Consider the following 20,382-nt stretch of genomic DNA (forward strand, 5'->3'; position numbering starts at 1 on the left):
GATGTAATAAATGTGACTGACACTTTGGTGGATTGGTGCATTTGGTGCATTGCAGCTCAGTGATGTAATTGATCTCAGCTGTATAGCGTTTAGTTTTTCAGTCCCTGAGTGCATTCCTGTCTCTGTCACACTAATGCAGTTTTTTCCAACCTTTATTGTTTTATGTACCCCAAGAGTCCCATCATTATATCTCAAGTACAACTTAATTGGCACCAAACCAGAAATATTCCTTTTAAGGAATATTTCCTATTGTACTAGATAGAATTTGATATTACAATTAATAATTATCCAAACAATTTGACAACACTTAATAACACACAAATATATATATATATATATGCCCAATTTCTCTTTTATAGGCTTTTAAGCAAACAAAGCAAGATCTAAATCTCTCCAAGTACCCCTAGTTGGAAATAACTGCTCTTGCCAAGCCAAACTTGACTGACAAAATGTGTGGTGCAGATTGAAACCTATTCTGGCCAAGAACCATCCAGTTAAAAAGGAAAAGATTGTCTGACAGACATGTAAAATAGGGATGCACCGATCGATTTGCCATCTATCTTTATTGGCCCTTCTGTCTTAAGGCCACTTGTAGATTAATGGCTGATATTTATTTTTAAATAGCAGCACTAACAAAATCACACTCGCACTGCTCAGCACTTGAAGCATGACATTGTGGCCACTGGAGGGCAAGTTATTGGGAATTCTAAGCATTCACAAATTTTTATTTTCAGACATGCAGTTACTCAAGAATATGCCGGTTTGCAGTGCGTTTTCATGCAATTGCTAAATAATTAGTGATTTGCGAAACAACAAAATGCCAATGACAGTAAATAAATTATAGGTACTAATGATTTCTCACTGGAGCAGTTTTGGAGCTTGTGATGGATATACCTATTATTTTTGAATGCATCTCTCAATCTCTGCTGTCTGTGATGCTTTTAATGTGTTTACTGGTTGCCAGTATGTCAAAATGATATTTGATAGTGACAGCAGAACTATTCATAAACTTTTTCAATATAATAAAGGTTAGCGTTTCACAATTTCTGTAAATTGATTTGAATTTTCAGTGTGGATCATTAACATGTAACTTCACCATATAACTTGTAGAATTGTGGCAAGCGGGACTTTAAAAATAAATATCAGTGTACCGCTAATTTAAAGTCACCAACCACAGATTGTTTTGTTTTTACATGTCATTTAGGGGTGAGTTTATCTTAATTGATTGAGATGTGTGTGTGTGTGTGTGTGTGTGTGTGTGTGTGTGTGTGTGTGTGTGTGTGTGTGTGTGTGTGTGTATGTATATATATATATATATATATATATATATATATATATATATATATATATATATATATACACTGTTCAGCCTAGAGGTCGACCGATTAATCGGCCGATTTTTTTTTTTTGTTTTGTTTTTTTGTGTGCATTTTTTAACATAATCGGCATCGGCCAATATCCAAGTATATCAAGCCGATTATTAAGCAGGCGCATCTGTGGGCAGCCTAGTGTTGTTGTTGAACACGTGTTCAACGCACGCTGCCCCTAGAGTCATTTTCCAGCAGAGTGAGCAGACCTCATCCAGTGCCTAAGGAAGGAGCTAAGTTCCTTGGAGAAAACGGTAAGGATTAAATTCGTATAACTCCTTTATATTTAATTAAAAACGTTTGCTATGTTACTGCCAACTTCAAGAAAAAAACGCGATAGTTGACATGACGTTCGGCTATTTTGGATATTGATAGCGTAGTTGAAGTTGCATTATCACAGCAGAAGGGTTGCTATCATGTCACAATAAATAAGCAAGAATTTTGCAATTACAGACAGTGAATCTGAGACTTTTATTTGTTCTGTTTGTGTGTCTTATATTTGAGAGGGTTGTCACTCAATGCAGATAAATAAGTAATAAAAATATACCAACGCAGTATAGGCTATTGAAGGACTGGCTTTGGTAAACTCTGACGTTATCGGTTCTGCTGTCGGTACTGGAGAAATTAAGAAAATACATTTATTATTGCTATAAAGAGAAAGTTATTTTATCTCCCCAGCCATTTCTATGTATAATAATATGAAACCATTTGTCTGTGATGCAATTTAGCTATTCGCAGTCAGAGAGGGAGAGAGATCTCTCACGCAGTGCCACAGCGAGCACAACACGAGCCCTGCTTAATGAGTGACAGAACTAAACATTCAAACATAGCCTGGTTACACTTTAGATCTGTGATCTTAGTCTGATTTTATTTTAGATTTCGCCTTCCAAAGATTATAAAAATAATATTTATACATAAGCCGCATTCTGTCTAGCACAACTTCCCTTCACAGCGGTGCACTGACATTTCTCCCTAAAACTCAAACTTAACGTCAGAATCAGCACGATCGGTGATTGTTGTAAAATGCAGTCTAGCTACTGTTGCTAAATTGCGGGACGTGTTTAATAATAAAAAGAGCAAGCGATACTGTTCCCAAGGTGGCGCGCGCTCCGAAACAGACCGCAATGAGACAAGCAAAGTATAGGCTACTTTGGGTTTCATGTGCGCGTGCGTCTAAACGATCAACTATACACAAAAATATGTCAAAACGATCTGCTTGGAGATTCACTTAAACACAGTTTATGTCTTAAATGGACGTAGTTATGGAAATAGTTGGGAGAAAATATGCTGCATCAGGAGCCTATTAGATCTGCACTCGGTCTTAAAGGGGAAGCAGTCTAATAAACATGCTGACGATTGAGCAACTACTGCGAATCAAACAACAAAAGTCAAAGAGAACATCACTTACAGCTCTTGAATGAATAACTTCTGCTTTAATAAGCATGAATCTATCTATGATAAACTATGCAGTGTTATTTTACAATTGATTACTTTATTAGATTTCTTTTTAGATCACGCCTGAACAGTAATGTTAGTAGACCTTCCTGAAATTGAATCACTGTGCCTATATAACGTTTAACCGTTAAGAATACCGTTAAAGTACTGGATCGATAAGCAGTATTGGTAAGAGTAGTAATACCATTAAAACCTTAACGATACCCATCCCTAGTTATGCCAGTGCTTCTCTTGGATGCTCTGAATATTGGATTACGTGTCTGGATTGCCCCTTAATTAAAGCTGCATTTGGATCTCAACCTTCGTGTCTCGGAGCAGTTCGTAACACCTGCTTTGTTTATTTAATATATTTGTTATACATTATTTATACAATATGTTTTTACGTTATACATTTTTAATTTAAGTGTAGAAGTGCAGATTGGTCAAGTGTTCAATAAATGTATTTGTTGAGAAATTATTATACAGGTGAAACTCGAAAAATTAGAATATCGTGCAAAAGTTCATTAATTTCAGTAATTCAACTTAAAAGGTGAAACTAATATATTATATAGACTCATTACAAGCAAAGTAAGATATTTCAAGCCTTTATTTGATATAATTTTGATGATTATGGCTTACAGCTTATGAAAACCCCAAATTCAGAATCTCAGAAAATTAGAATATTACATGAAATCAATAAAAAAAAGGATTTTAAATACAGAAATGTCAGCCCTCTGAAAAGTATAATCATGCATATGTACTCAGTACTTGGTTTGGGCCCCTTTTGCATTAATTACTGCCTCAATGCGGCGTGGCATGGATGCTATCAGTCTGTGGCACTGCTGAGGTGTTATGGAAGACCAAGATGCTTCAATAGCGGCCTTTAGCTCTTCTGCATTGTTTGGTCTCATGTCTCTCATCTTTCTCTTGGCAATGCCCCATAGATTCTGTATGGGGTTCAGGTCAGGCGAGTTTGCTGGCCAATCAAGCACAGTAATACCATGGTCATTGAACCAGGTTTTGGTACTTTTGGCAGTGTGGGCAGGTGCCAAGTCCTGCTGGAAAATGAAGTCAGCATCTCCATAAAGCTTGTCTGCTGAAGGAAGCATGAAGTGCTCTAAAATGTCCCGGTAGGCGGCTGCGTTGACTCTGGACTTAATAAAGCACAGTGGACCAACACCAGCCGATGACATGGCTCCCCAAACCAACACAGACTGTGGAAACTTCACACTGGACTTCAAGCATCTTGGATTGTGTGTCTCTCCATTCTTCCTCCAGACTCTGGGACCTTGGTTTCCAAATGAGATGCAAAATTTGCTCTCATCAGAAAAGAGGACTTTGGACCACTGAGCAACAGACCAGTTCTTTTTTTCTTTAGCCCAGGTAAGGCGTTTGACATTTGAAGCCCATGTCCAGGAAGCCCGTCTGTGTGTGGTGGCTCTTGATGCAGTAACTCCAGCCTCAGTCCACTCCTTGTGAAGCTCCCCACACATTTGAATGGCCTTTTCCTGACAATCCTCTCCAGGCTCACGGTCATCCCTGCTGCTTGTGCACCTTTTTCTTCCACACTTTTCCCTTCCACTTAACTTTCTATTAATGTGCTTTGATACAGCACTTTGAGAACATCCAACTTCTTTTGCAATTACCTTTTGAGTCTTTCCCTCCTTGTGGAGGGTGTCAATGATGGTTTTCTGCACAACTGTCAGGTCAGCAGTCTTCCCCATGATTGTGAATTCAACTGAACCAGACTGAGAGACCATTTAAAGGCTCAGGAACCCTTTGCAGGTGTTTAGCTGATTAGAGTGTGACACTTTGAGCCTACAATACTGAACCTTTTCACAATATTCTAATTTTCTGAGATTCTGAATTTGGGGTTTTCATAAGCTGTAAGCCATAATCATCAAAATTATATCAAATAAAGGCTTGAAATATCTTACTTTGCTTGTTATGAGTCTATATAATATATTAGTTTCACCTTTTAAGTTGAATTACTGAAATTAATGAACTTTTGCACGATATTCTAATTTTTCGAGTTTCACCTGTAAATTATATCTTAAGTAATTATTTGTGTTACATTTTATCTTTCAAATAAAGTAGTTATTTGTGTTACATTTTATCTTTCAAATAAAAGGTTCAAATAAGAGGTTAAAAACAAGCACACATCGGCCAAATATCGGCAAAAATAAATCGGCAGCACTAATCGGCCATCGGCCGACCCGGATTTCAAAAGATCGGCATCAGCCTGAAAAAACCCATTTCGGTCGACCTCTAGTTCAGCCACAACATTAAACGCACTGAAAGTTTAGTGAATAACATTTATCTCGTTAAAATGGCACCTGTCAAGGGGTGGGATATATTAGGCAGCAAATGAACAGTCAGTTCTTGAATATTATGTGTTGGAAGCAGGAAAAATATGCAAGCATAAGGAGCTGAGTGACTTTTACCAGGGCCTAATTGTGATGGCTAGACGACTGAGTCAGCGCATCTCCTAAATGGTGTGGGGCAGCATAGCCGCAGACTGGTCAGAGTGCCCATGCTGACCCCTGTTCACCGCCGAAAGCGGCTACAATGGGCATGTGAGCATCAAAACTGGACCATGTAACAATGGAAGACAGTGGCCTGATCTCATGAATCACATTTTCCTTTAGATAATGTGCACAGCCGGTGCATGTGCATCGTTTAACTGGGGAAGAGATGGCAACAGGATGAGAAGGTGGAAGGCCGGCGGAGGCAGTGTGATACTCTGGCCAATGTTCTGCTGGGAAACCTGGGGTCCTGGCATTCATGTGGATGTTACTTTGACACGTACCACCTACCTAAAGATTGTTGCAGACCACACACACCCCTTCATGGCAATGGTATTCCCTGATGGTAGTGGCCTCTTTCAGCAGGATAATGCACCCTGCCACACTGCAAAAATTGTTCAGGAATGGTTTGAGGAACATGACAGTGTACAAGGTGTTGACTTGGCCTCCAAATTCCCCAGATCTCAATCCGATTGAGCATCTATGGGATGTGCTGGATCCATGGAGGCTCCACCTGGCAACTTACAGGACATATCTGCTTCTAACGTCTTGGTGCCAGATACCACAGGACACCTTCAGAGGTCTTGTGGAGTCCATGCCTCGGTGGCTCAGAGCTGTTTTGGCAACACGATGGGGACCTATATGATATTAAGCATGTGGTTTTAATGTTGTGGCTGATCGGTGTATATATAAATTGATTATATTATAATAATACACTTGAAGTTGAAGATTATTCAAATTGGAATGCCACGGTATGAGTTATGACTGTTAGATTACCATCTGAGAATAAATCACTGGTAATTGGTTTAACGATTATTGGCAAATCTTATTTTGCAACAGCATTGTGGCAAAAAAAATATTGATATCACAATTTAACATGTTAGTGGACATGTCTTAGGAATTTATGGATGCTAAGTGCACATATACAATAGTAAAACTGATAAATACACAATAAATGTATAGGATATATATAATAAGAGACACACAACACCACTTTGCTGCATCCTGGGTGCAGAATGATGCACTTCAGTGTAACCAAAGTGCTTGGAGTAACTTCAAATGTGCAGAACTGTAAGATTAGTATGTGCGCGTAACATGTACTGTACTTCACAGAATACAATTATTTTTTTTTTCTTCTGCAGCAGTTTATTAAAGCAATCAGTTGTCTGTCAGACACCCTACCATAAAGAATTGGCAACAGATTCGATAATATCTTTAATCTGTCCACAACACCTCATAAATAAACCTGTGGACTGTTAACGGGATCATTGCTTACAGCAGATGATTTATAGTTCAATAATGACTAAAATTGAAAGTTACTGTTGAATGCAGTGAATTTATTACACTAGCAATAGGGGTGGACGATATGACCAAAATCTCATATCGTGATATCACTAATGTTATATGATATAATGATTATATATATATATTAGGGCTGTCAATCGATAAAAATGTTTAATCTAATTAATTACATGATGTCCCGATTAATTAATCGCAAAATATTAAAATATTTGCTGAGGAAGCCCCTCATATAACAATAATTCAATATATAATAATGAAATAATTATACATAGTTATCTTTAAATATTATATATATATATATATATATATATATATATATATATATATATGTGTGTATATGTGTGTGTGTTAATTAAAATGCATTACATTCTTGTGGCAGAAGAGTTAATCATTGATAAGATAATACAAAAAGTGGCTTTAGAATACAATGTATTGTTTACTACCATATTATTGATCATAAGTCAATCATTGGCATACAGTTCACAGCAATCCATTTCACAAGTGAATTTGTCAATCAGTTTGAGATTTATTATGAGGGCTTGTTTAAGGACACGTCACACTTGCGTCAGACATGTTTGTGTAGTGTCTCGGGTGCGTTGCATCTTAAACATAAATTTTTTGTTCACTGTGTCAAGTTAAATATCTAATACTTACAACACATCTTGAGAGCTCTTAGTCCGAATTTGCACTCCAAGTGTTTTGACCGCAAGAACGTAACGCATGTTTGTGTTGTGCTGCTGCTGGATGGTTGTTTTGTTCACTGTATAAATGGTGTGTTGCCCATATAGCTGAAGTTTCACTTACTGCCCTCTGGAGTAAACAGGTGGTACTACAAATTTGCGTTTCTCAGGAATCTTCCTTATTACGGTCCGGGGCCGTAATAACGTGTTATTTTTTTATTAAATGAATCACACAGTGATGTGTTAAATCAACAGCTCTAATAAATAAATAAATTATATATATGTAACGATCTCAGGAAAATATATAAAAAATTAAATCAATAAAATTTGGTTTATATATTAAATATCCATGATTATAATACCTTTTTTCCTTTTTAATCCAGTCATTGAATTAAATCATTTATAAATGAAAACTAATTCCTCATATAATTTTCTCTTTATTTGGAACTTGACAGTAAAAAACTAAGTGGTAGTCAATGTTACCACAATGCTAAATTTCACATTTCTGTCTGATGTTGTTGACTATTATTATTGTTATTATTAAAACTTTCCTCAAGTGACTTGACATCTTCTGAAAGCAATGCAACAAAGGAAATAATTCATGAGTAAAAAAGTAATCCTTCCTATCCTTGATAATAAACACTTCATTAAGCTCTTTTTTTTTTTTTTATGAACTGTTTTTATTGTACAGACAAAACAAAAGTGTACATTGAATCATTAAAGAGACAGGCATAAAAGAGAAAACATTGTCTGCACATTTATCTTTTATACATTCCCTAACAACATATAACTAAATAAAGAAAGGAAAAAGAAAAGGAACCACCACCCCACACCCCACCCCACCCCACCCAAGAGGATTAGAAATATCGGCAGTCTCTACATGCGATTATACTATACAATAATAAAAAAAATAATAATAATTTAAAAAAAATAATAAAAAATTTTTTTTAATCTTGTATACCCATGATATATTTAGTCAGAATCTAGTGAGGATAGAGAGTCATAAAGATTTAAAATAGGGTTCCATAATTTATAAAACTTATCAGTTGAGCCCCGGGTCGAGTATTTCAACTTTTCAAGAGAGAGAAATGACATCAGATCCTTTAACCAAGATGTAGTTGGAGGGGGGGTTGGACACTTCCAGTGTAACAAAATACACCTAGCAATAAGAGAAGCAAAAGCAATAACCTCTGCTTTCTGTCTCGTGATGGATGAAGAGTGAGACACGCCAAAAATGGCGACTAGATGGCATGGAGATAGAGAAACGTGGAGAGCTCTAGACATGAAGTCAAAAAAAGAAGCCCAATACGAGTCCAGTTTTGGGCAGCTAAAAAATGTGTGGGTGTAATCGGCAGGAGAAAAGGAGCATCTGTTACAGTAGTCCCCTGTTTCTGGAAACAATTTATGAAGTTTAGCCTTGGTAAGATGAATTACCATGCACATATAGAAGTAGAATTAACTCTAGCAAGGGCCTCAGACCATAGCTCCTCCGATAACTTGATTTGCAGCTCATTTTCCCAAGTCATCTTTAGGCAGGAGAGAGAGGACGTATTAGAAGAAAGTAACATGGAGTAAATAGAGGATATACGACTACCACCTGTAGAAGCTGACAATAATTTCTCAACCAGAGATTTTTCTGGTAATTGAGGGAAACTAGGGAAGTTCGTCTTAACAAAACCGCAGAGTTGAAAATACCTGAATAAGCCTGTAGTATGCAGGTTAAATTTGGACAAAAGATTGATGAATGAAGCAAAAGAATTATCAATAAAAAGATCTGAAAAACAGGCCATCCCCTTATCTTTCCATCTTTTAAAAGTGTGATCAATAGCTGGAGGTAAAAACAGGTGATTATTGCAAATAGGACTCTTCATTAAGCTCTTAACGATTTAAGTAATCTCTGTAGATAATATTTGAATATCTGAAAGCAAAGCTGGTTTGCTGTCTAATATCAAACATCATTCAAACTGAATTTTATTAAGGATGATGATGAAAAAATCCTCATGACAAATGACACATAATTGTTGGTGCATTACACATTGTTTTAGCGGTTTTCCTCGTCAGTGTTTGTTAGAATTTCAGGCTCTCTCGCCATTTGAGATGTATGATCTCCTCCATAGAGCTTTAAGTAAAAAAAAAAACTCATCCAAGAATTCAAATAGTTTAGCGATAGTGAGAAACCAGACTGAGTAGCGCACGTGATCACACATTCTGCCTTCTCCTGTCTGTGGAGCACAAACTGGAAGCCTGCTGGACTCCAGACAGGGCTCGTGACAATCACGTGAAACACAGCTGTATGTGTGAGACAAGAAGCATATTTAGATCATGAGAAGAATGCCATTAAATTTGCTTTGGCGGCCCAAACTTTTGCTTGGATGGCCACCGAAAAATTTCAATGCACCTGGAAAATCCCTGTTTCTTCAGTTCTCTCAGTCTCACATGAATCCTCCTTGCCATCCTTCTCCATTTCTCCGAATGGAGAATGTGTACCGCGTACATGTTACGTCAATAGAATGAGGTGCACATTTCTTGCCACATATCCCTAACTAGCAATGCTTTAAATAATGAGGATGATTTAAAATGTGACTTCTCAAAGTTTACCACACTGAATCTAACCGCACGCAAATGCACCATGCACTGTCCGCACATTTAAAAATTTCAAAAAGTTACATCTCTCAATTCATTCTTTTAAAAGCACCACAGCTAAAAATATTAAACTCACTAGTTGGTTGTTGAATGACTAGTGGAGCATCCTGTCACATTTGTAAGATGTGTACCTTATGACATCTGTGACTGTCTGTATTACATCCATCGTCTTCAGTAACTATCATTTAAATGCTCCCCAACAGCATATTTAACCCTCTGGGGTCTGAGGGTGTTTTGGGCCCTGGAGAAGTTTTGACATGCCTTAACATTTGTGCTTTTTTCAGTTGCTTAAAATCATATTTATGTCTAAACTATTCAGCACAAACTGGACTACAATAATATGTGAGCAACATGCTTGTATTTTTGAGAAAATAAAGTTTATGCGTGGTCTTTGAAAAAACTAAAATGAAGTCATTGAAATAAGGTCATATATCACATACTAAACATTTGTCCACAGGACTTTTGAGAATCTCGTAGCCTAGAGTTTTTGCTACAAAATGATGTGAAAACCATCCTGATCACTCATTCATACAAAACAATATAGTAATTTAACTTTTGTAAGACACTTTTAGTGTTAGAAAGGTCATATGCGAAGAGGTGTGGATGATCCTGAATATTGATGTGTTTCACACCTGAGGAGACAAAGACCCCTCCCCTGGGCCTATCAATGAGGAATGTGACAAAGAGAATGAATGTGAGGAGACTTAATGATCAAAATCAAGTTTAAGTTAAAAGTAATCTGACTATACATTTTCGTTACATAAAGACTTTGCTTAAAAACCTAATACCTACATTACCGTTTACAAGTTTTCTCGTTTTAAAATGTTGTGATCAAAGCTGAATTATCAGCATCATTACTGCAGTCTTCAGCGTCACATGATCCTTCAGAAATGATGCTGATATGCTGATTTGCTGCTCAAGAAACATTTATTTTTATTATTAGTATCAATGTTGAAAACACAGAGCAGTGGTACAAAAGACATTGCAAAAGAGACAATCAGGGCAAAATTGCAAACAGTGGCAGTGCAAGATGAAAGAAAAATTACCAAAGGTGGATGGTTTGTATGATCCCACTCATCCACCTATGTGTAGCTTGCTTGCTCACATAGTATCGCTCATAAGCATTGTCACATCTGATGTCAGCTCAGCTCCTGGAACCGTTACATGGTCACTACTTGTCTGTTTTGTGCTACTTTCTGTGACACACCACAGAGCTCTGCAATAAGCTGTTCCATAATTTCTTTGTGGGTCATGTTACCACCTAGCTCTTTGTGCATAATGAAAGCATTAGTGGAAGCAATGTGTAGATAGATCTTTCTTTACCACTTCATTGTTTTGTGTTGTGCAGTGTAGTACTGTAACAGCTGATCAGACAGGCTGTAAAACAAACAAACAAACAAACAACTGAGTATGTTTATTACATAAAGAACTATATTGTTAGTAGTGCTGCATGATAAATCATATCGTAATAGCAATCGCTATGTCAGCCTGTGCGATTATATGATGGCTAAATGCGCGATTATATTACATAAGTGCATGTGTGGACGTGACAGCCACTTCTCTCTGAGAGTTGTTTGCCCATTTTCTACACCGCTAATAAAAAGATGACCAGTGAGTCTCAGTTTAGGGAGTGGCACGTGTGGTCATGTCAGTTTCCGGTGTTCAGCGTGGAGATAGATGCCGTGCAGACCGACACTGAACTGGTGGCCAGAAAAAATAACACAGCTTGGCGATATATCTTTATTTCATCCTTAAATAAAGTTCATGTAATACGGGAGTGTGCCATGTAAATAAACACAAACTCCAAAACTGTCATTCTCGGTGCGATCAGAGCCGCTTCAACCAGTCGCGGAACAGACACAATCTGAGCGGTAGTCGAGACCGGGAGAGATATAAAGTTCTGCCGGGTGATGCGCACTCTAACACAGAGACGCTCGTCTCTCACCACCGTTGTCTGCAGCTCGAGTGTCTGATAGAAACACAGATCACAGCTTGGCGATATAACTTTATTTCATCCTTAATTAAAGTTCATATAATACGGGAGCGTGCCATGTAAATAAACACAAACTGCAAAACTGTCATTTTCTGTGTGGTCAGAGCCGCTTCAACCAGTCGTGGAAGATACACAATCTCGCTCTTCTTCTGAGGAAAATGTGAACTGTCCAGGACCATCTGTAGAGCTTCCTCATCTGTGAAGCGCAGGAAAGTGAATGAATCTGGTGATACATTTTATGCTTTTAAGGCACAGTCGGGGGCATTTACCATTTGCATTGATCGCCTCAGCACATTACCGTATTGAATAGTGCCCTCTGCCCGTGGTTGTGATCACATTAGGGATAATTAGCTGAGCCAGGAGAAACTGTACATCGCTTTGTTTCATAGATTACATTGCAGGAGAATATTTGTTTTAAATTTGAATTGTTTTATTTCAAATTAAACATTTGAAGCTTTCTTTTAGACATATGTTTCATGTTTGTGTGATAAGTATTAACGGTGTTTCAGTTCATTTTTGTGACGTGTTTCAGATATATGCGTGTGAATCCAGAGACTACTTTCAGCTCACCCTTTTTATTTTCTTTATTTTACAAAAGCACAAGTTTTTGTTGTTATTGTGTGTGTACACAAATAAAAGTAGACCCTTTATAGTCTCTAATGATGTCTTACACTTATCTGTATGCCCCATATTGACAGCGTAATTTAAGATGTTGCCGAAAAAATCCAGCAGGACACACCGACGCGTCCGTCGAACCCAGAGGGTTAAGTCCCTTTTTTCTTTGGATTTGTGTCTGGTAGATTTAATTCCTCTTATTATATTTTGGAAGTTTGTGTGTAGCTCCAGTTTCACGGGAATTTAAAGTTCACATTTAGTCTGCGAAACCTGGCCAAGCACTAAGAGGACACAGTCCATAACCACAGAAGTAGTAACCAGCCAGGCACAAGAGATTGTTACATTTAGGTTTACACCAAAAACTCTTATTTTATACATTTTTAAATGATTTACTTATAAAAAATGTTGCCACTTGTAATAAAACATTATTACAGACATAACTCTTCATGGAAAGTGTTTGTTGTATCAGCCCTTAATTTTTAAATATGAATTTGTTTAAGAGTGGATTGATTAAAAAGAAACCGTGTGCCCTTACTTGGGAAGTTGTATAAAGCAGACACTGGCGTAACTGGCGATTTTAGCTAGAACATTCCACTTTTCTGTGCAATATGCATCGATTGGACTGTGGGTGGTCTGACGCTGAGACTATATAGAGCACAACTGTCCACAGATCTCTTTGTATTTCATTTACCGAAGGTCTTCACCTGATTCTAGTATTTGGTGTAATGGTGAAATTGTGGTATTTTTGGTTATGGAATGTGAACTTTTTAACTTTTCCCAAATGACTTGAACAGGGCAACTCCCCCTCTATTTGAATTATATTTTTATGCTGTCTTTGCAAGTTTTAAGCAATTGTCACAAGGTGTAAGCATCAGTCCCCTTTAGTGCCTTTCAGGGACATTTATGGGTTTCATAATGTTGGTAAATGATCATCAATTACTGACACTTAAGTTTATCTGACCTTGTGGATCCTGGTTTGGAACCATCATGATGAGTAGACAGGCATCCAAATGAACATTATTAATAATGTTTATATCCCTTTTATATTTGTTTTCTGAAAGCTCTGGTATATTTACACAGTGCATTGAAATTAACATGGTAATGCCCCTCAGTGACACATTATCTTTGGCCTTTCACTTGGGTCCTGCTCGATATTTGGAACAATATCCAATGTTCATAAAAAATTCCCATTTCAGTGGTCTTGGTCTTTGAATCTATGTTAGCGTGCTGCTGGATAGCTGGCATCAATGTCAAATCATTCTCATGCAAGTTGGCCTAATAGAAATGCAGAAGACGTTTGCCGGAACCCTGCTATAATATTAACCTTGTTAATAGTGATTTGTAATGAAAGATAACGTAATTAAATTCTGCCACATATTTCTAAGGTCTGAGTATCATCCCAGCCATCTCTGCAATTTAACTAAATGACAACAGTCTGTTAGCAGTGACTTCTGCCAATTTATTGTGAGATGTCACTGACATCAAAATGGAAAATAGCTATTTTCTTTGAGAGAAAAGCTGAGCTTGTGGTTAGGAAGTCATTTAAAGCAGACTATTATGGACTGGATCCATTTGGCAAATATCCTCATATATATTATCATTTGGCAAATGTCCTCCTTGACAGATTTAACTGGGTTATAATTTACAAAAAATATCCATAGCCAGCTACTTGCATGTCGCTTTTGGCAGCTGAGATTTATGATGATGTAATGGACAGCAGTGCATTTAAGGTGTTTGTCTTGACAGCTTGGCACAGAGAGTTGCCTCTCAGAAACATGAGCAATTTTTTCAAGAACACACAGTTTGTCTTTGTTCTGTGTATTATAGTGTGGGAATTTGTCAAAGTATGTCGTCTTTAATGATATGGGTGTCTTATAAAGTTGCAAACATAGTGACTGACAAATTGATAGTTTCACAGTTGTTCAAATGGAAACAAGTCTAACCAAATGTTGCAGTTATCAATCTTCCACAATATTTGATTTGTGTGCAGAGTAAAAATAAGCTCTTTCCTCTTGAAAATAAAGCAATTTTGCAAATAAAGCAAATTTTGTTACGGGGAGCTGTGATCCAGGTGTCTTGCATACTCTTATATTCATAATTTGTTTGTCTTATTTTTCAGGGAAGGTTAGGTGGCAGGACTTTGACCAGGATCTGTACATGGGAGCGACCGTGGTGAGGCCAGGGCAGGATCCCTACGCCCGCAACAAGTTCAACCAGGTTGAGAGTGACAAACTCAGAATGGACCGCAGTGTCCCTGACACCAGACATGACCAGTAAGTCCCTGTCTTCCCTTTTGGCTCCCAGTAATTTGTGGTCCTGCAACTAATTTGTTCAAGTGCTCTCTCATATCTGAATATTGCATACAGGCCTACAAGACACAAATTTAATTTAGAGCTGTTAATTTTTGTTTCCGTAATGTATAGAGCACGACAGTGTGTAATACATTTTTGTTTTGGGAAGTGTTTTCACATTCATTTTCTTCATAGGAATAAAAAAAGAAAAATCTATTTAAAGTTGTAAAACATAAAGGGGCATTCAGTATTTCTCTAGCTAGTGTTGGCATTACTCTTCTTCACCTACTTTAAGTACCGGTGTGACAGTGGCGTTAGGCACTATACTGCCATCTTTCAACATGGATAAGCATGATCGTCTCTGCTGCCCCCTCCAGCTTTGGAATATCATTTGCATCTGGAAAATGTCAGCATTTTAAGTCAATTCTAAAGTTATTTATTACTCCTGTAATATAATTGCTTTGCCTAAAAGCAAATGTCAGAAATCGAGTGAACATGCTACGGTTAAGGATAGATTATTATTGACCCTACGTTTCATGTTATTTCTAAAGACAGTTATTACATTTAATAGAGAACTACTTAGCGTAAAATAAACCTCAATTATGTAGCGATATAGAATGTTATGATAAAGGAAAGATTAGAATTGTTTTTGATGATCAAATTTACCATGGCCATGAATATTGTATTTGAAGAACTCGTTTTATTTCCAACCAACCAACGTCACGTTTTACACAAATTCCACAACAATTGCTGTGCCAAGCTACTTTGCACTAAATGAATGAAGACATAGATGACTTACCATTACTGATGGTTTTTTGCCTTTGCCGGTGTTATGCCTAATTCCGACTGCCTGGATGGAGCCTACCCTCCTGCACGTGCACAGTAAGCTGTGTTTTCCTCTAGATAGCACATAGTCAATAGGACATATAGTGTTGCATTAACACCATGGAAATCTAGGCCCGCGGACGGGCCCTTAAATGTACAAAATAAAAGTATGCGATAAACAAAACAGCTGTGTGTTACATTGGTACACATGCCACATATCTTTGGAAAGCTACATTTCTTGATTTTCTATTGATATAAACCATTTTAAGATACAATCACAACAGCAGGTACAATCTATATCTTTGTCAGACCACCAACATATAAACAACCAATAACAAAATTTAGGCAACTCACCTATGATGCCTCATAGTTGTACACTGAGCCATAACTTCCCGACAAAAACGGTGTTGTTTCATTGTCAAATGTCCAAATGATCAAATCAAGTAAAATGTTTAGTCCAAATCACATTATTACATCAATAAATATCCACAGACTCTTGTTGCATCATTTCAAAGCACCTGGCAGCTGTGCCTAATCTTTCACATATTACCGTAATAACTTCAGTTCAGATGTAAACATTTCCTATATCCGGTATCAAAATGGAAGCACACACTCTGGCCTTTCGATTGACACCTCATTTGACCCAATAGGAGCTTCCATGTCCTGTCCACAGCCTTCAATACCCAACCACCATCTGTGTCGAGTGTAAGGGCATACCCACTTTCCTTTGTTTACTGATCAAACCAATTACATTGAAGAGTGGAAATGACTGACGCATCGTATAGCCAATGAAATTCTGAAAACAGTGATATGCGGCTTTAGTGGAACTATTAGATGACGGCTCTGTTATTCCTGTGCGTAAAGTTTCCTCGAGTTTACCCCTGCTGTACGCCTCCGTGCGTAAATGCATGCAGAGCTGCTTTGGAACTGTTTACACATTTGGCGATTTAAATATGGTGAAACGGACTTGAAAAACAGGATTTTCACCCCAGGATGTGATATAAGAAGGCATTCATTGTCAAAATTCTGAGTTTGGAGATGAAATTTCTGAAAACAATACAGATGATTCAGAGGCAGATGGAGAGATGAGACACGGCTCTGGACAAGTAAGTGTTTTCTTGTGTTTATAACATATATTACTGTATATTCCGCATAAATAAGCTTTAGTTTGAATAATGAATACACATTTTGTAATTACCCTTTGTCCTGTGTTTCCTCAGTGAGTGTTTGAACCGTTTGTGCGTGTTTTTAGTTCATTGTTTGTTTCAGATCTATTGACATGATATATAGATGTTTTGTATATTTACTGTAATATATATATATATATATATATATATATATATATATATATATATATATAGTAAATAAATCAATAAATATAAGTTGAAAATAAGAATATATGTTGTGTTTGAGAGTCTATTTGTTACAATGCGGGAGGTGGGGGAGGTGTAGGGCCATCTATTTGTTACAGTGCTGAATTCATGGGGAGGTGTAGGCCCATCTCTTTGTTCCATAGTACATTGGCAAAGTATACAGTATTTACAGTAAATATACATACAATAATACATTTTTACACACTCGAAAAGAAAAACTAATATATATATATATATATATATATATATATATATATATATATATATATATATATATATATATATATATATAGAATACAGAAAAGATGTAGAAGTTGTGTCTAGCTTTGTAAATTACATTTATTTATTCTCCCCACTCAGCAAGCGGCCACATAAAGTGGAGCAGCAGGACAGCACCTCATCAAGAGAGGAGGGCTTTCAGAGAGACCCTTGCTGAGGAGCATGGCAGAGTTGGGGTCTCAATCCACAGCCAGACCCGTATCTCCTGCTCCACGAAGAGCACATCACAGGCTGTTGCACATCACCAAATCTTGCACCGCTGGTCGTCTGAAGTGCAGGCAGTGTCATGCAAAGACACCAGTGAAGTACTCTCCTGTGTTGTGCCTATGTGCTTTGTACACAAATGTGACTGCTACAATGACTGGCATGTTGCTAGAAACATGTACAATTTTATAATGGTTTGTAAATACTTTATGTAAAAATTAATGTAAATAGTTTGTTGTGTATTTTTTATATAAACAAATTGTCCACCATAGCACTAGTTTTGACTCTTTTATATGCACAACATTTAGTTTCAAGAAGGAAAAGGCACTCTAATGTGTTTATGCATCAGTTACTCTGTGTCAGCAAAACTAATAGTGGATCTGGATATGGAATATGATAGCTCTAAGTGTCATCTTTCATTAGAGCCCACAATTATGACTGTACGTTGAAGCGTTCAAAAGTTGCAGCCTTTTTGTCCTAGGTTTCCAAAGTGACCTTTTGGAGTATCCAAAAGGCACTTTTGTAAAACGCCTGGGTGTACCCTTAGAAAAACATGTGTAAAATATTCATTTTTTATGATATTGTTATAACATTTGAACCTGGACTAGGTAAGGATTCATGCTGTGATCCCATTGTGTTCTCAAGCTAATAGCTACAAGTTATAGTCATCTGCAGGCATCTGTATGCAAAAAAAAATTTCAGGCGGAAAAGAAAATTCTATTTCATTGTGTTCAAACTTCTATTACTCAAAATCAATAGCACTTACAGTAATTCTGACTGCTGGAGAAAAAACTTCAGAGTGTCCCCTTTCAAATGTGACCAAAACCATGCATGTACTCCAAACGGTTCAAGAACAGCTTTAAATTTACTTTGGGTATGCCTTGATTAGGCGTTTTAGGCTAATTTTACAGGATTGGGAAGAGGTTAATCAATCCACCAAACTTATTTTTATGACTATTTGAGCATCCAGCCAGAAGAATGAGGGAGGTAAAAGTTAGGCAGGAAGGTTAAAATTACCCTGCCCAGATATTACCCCTTAAATAATGAGGCTATTTATGTCAAAAGTGTCAAATTCTTCATTTGACTTATAGTGTTGCCTGTATTAATACACCAAACCTATTTTTTATGACTATCTGAGCATCCAGGCAGAAGAATGAGGGAGTTAGAATCTAGAAAATTACCCTTAATCAACAGATATTTTTCTGGTATATGTTGCAAGATTGAAAGAACATTTCCGGTGACTACTGCATGTGTCAATTAGAATTAACAGGTTTATGTATTAAAATACTTCTAAAAAAAATTTATCATACATGTTAAAAACAAATGTGTGAATTTGTACAATATCGTTTCACTGCACGAGTTAGTGGCATGTAATAATGACAGAAAATGTTTTTTTGAATATGTAATTATTTCGTGAGCAGCTGACACTGTAGTGTAAAATTCTACTCATGCTGATTTTACTTTCACGTGAACCAAGAAAATGACCTCAAATGACCCATCAACTTGGTAAGTGGCATGAATTGTGTAGAAACAACAATAGAACTGTGGCCATACGCACGTTTGTCAAAGATGTTTGAAATGAGGAGGTTTGAAAGCCATGGAGTTTAATATCTGAGTTTATGGTGCCATATACAGGTAAAACGTCTCGGGTTATGACTATAACCCTTGTTCCCTGAGAAGGGAACGAGACACTGCGTCGTTGAAAACGACTCTTTGGGGAACGCTCCTTAGCGTGCGCCTCTGAATTATGAATGAAACTATTCCAATCTTGATTGGTGTTGCATCATGACGTAACATGTGACGGCATAACCGGATGCATAAAAGTGACGCCGGTACGCACACACACATTAGCCTAGCGATGAAGCAAGCCGCTCTCAGGCATTGAGGGGCGTGGCAGGACGACGCAGTGTCTCGCTCCTTCTCAGGGAACAAGGGTTATAGTCATAACCCGAGACGCTCCTTCCGAGGGAACTCGCACTGCGCCGTTGAAAACGACTCTTTGGGGAACGAATGCCCACTAGGCCACGCACCGAAAAAAGGCCTGCCCTAGAGTGAAACTGAACTCAGGCACTCAACTAGGACGAGAGCACACGTGCGCCAGGCGTACTAGGGAGGTGCAGACTATAAAACCTGATGAAAGTGTGCGGGGTAGCCCAACCGGTTGCCTCACAGATCTCCTGGAGGGGCACTCCCGATAAGAGAGCCCTAGAGGACGCCATGCCTCTAGTTGAATGAGCCCTTATGGCCAAAGGTGAAGGCAAATTGCGCACCTTGTAGGCCGAGATAATAGCCTGAACAATCCAATTACTAATGGTTTGTTTTGAGGCAGGGAGCCCCTTCTTAGGTGACCCAAAACACGCTAACAGTTGGTCTGACCTCCTTCAAGAAGAGGACCTCTCGAGGTAAATGCCCAAAGCTCTGACAGGGCAGAGCAAATGGAGCCTCTCTTCTTCTGCCGACACATGAGGTGGAGGATGAAAAGCCTGCAGGACCGTAGACCGTGCCGTGTTAGAAGGCACCTTAGGCACATAGCCAGGTCTCGGGTGCAGAATGGCTTTAACTCCGCCAGGGGCAAACTCCAAGCAAGCTGGTGTTACTGCCAGGGCTTGAAGATCTCCCACCCTCTTTAGAGAGGTAATAGCTAAGAGAAAAGCCATCTTGAACGTCAGGTCCTTGGGCTGAAGCCGACTGATGGGGTCCGAAGGGGGCCAGGGATAACCCTTCGAGAACCACCGCCAGGTCCCAGGCAGGAACCCTGGACCTGGTTGTCGGTCTCATCCTCCATGTACCACGGAGAAAACGAATGACCAGCTGGTGCCTCCCCAGAGGCCCATCACTCAGTGGTGCATGG

General features: G+C 38.0%; 1 protein-coding gene across 1 annotated transcript in view; it reads left to right on the top strand.

Annotated features, from left to right (window-relative positions):
- The window catches only part of galnt2 (UDP-N-acetyl-alpha-D-galactosamine:polypeptide N-acetylgalactosaminyltransferase 2), a 126,443-nt gene that overhangs the window by 58,604 nt on the left and 47,457 nt on the right, over nucleotides 1-20,382 (top strand). Inside the window, exon 3 of the mRNA XM_052090287.1 lies at nucleotides 14,679-14,832. Coding sequence (XP_051946247.1) covers nucleotides 14,679-14,832 — 154 coding nt within the window. The remainder of the gene's footprint in view (nucleotides 1-14,678; nucleotides 14,833-20,382) is intronic.

This window comes from Xyrauchen texanus, chromosome 24, assembly GCF_025860055.1.
Source record: "Xyrauchen texanus isolate HMW12.3.18 chromosome 24, RBS_HiC_50CHRs, whole genome shotgun sequence".
In the NCBI taxonomy this organism is placed as follows: Eukaryota; Metazoa; Chordata; class Actinopteri; order Cypriniformes; family Catostomidae; genus Xyrauchen; species Xyrauchen texanus.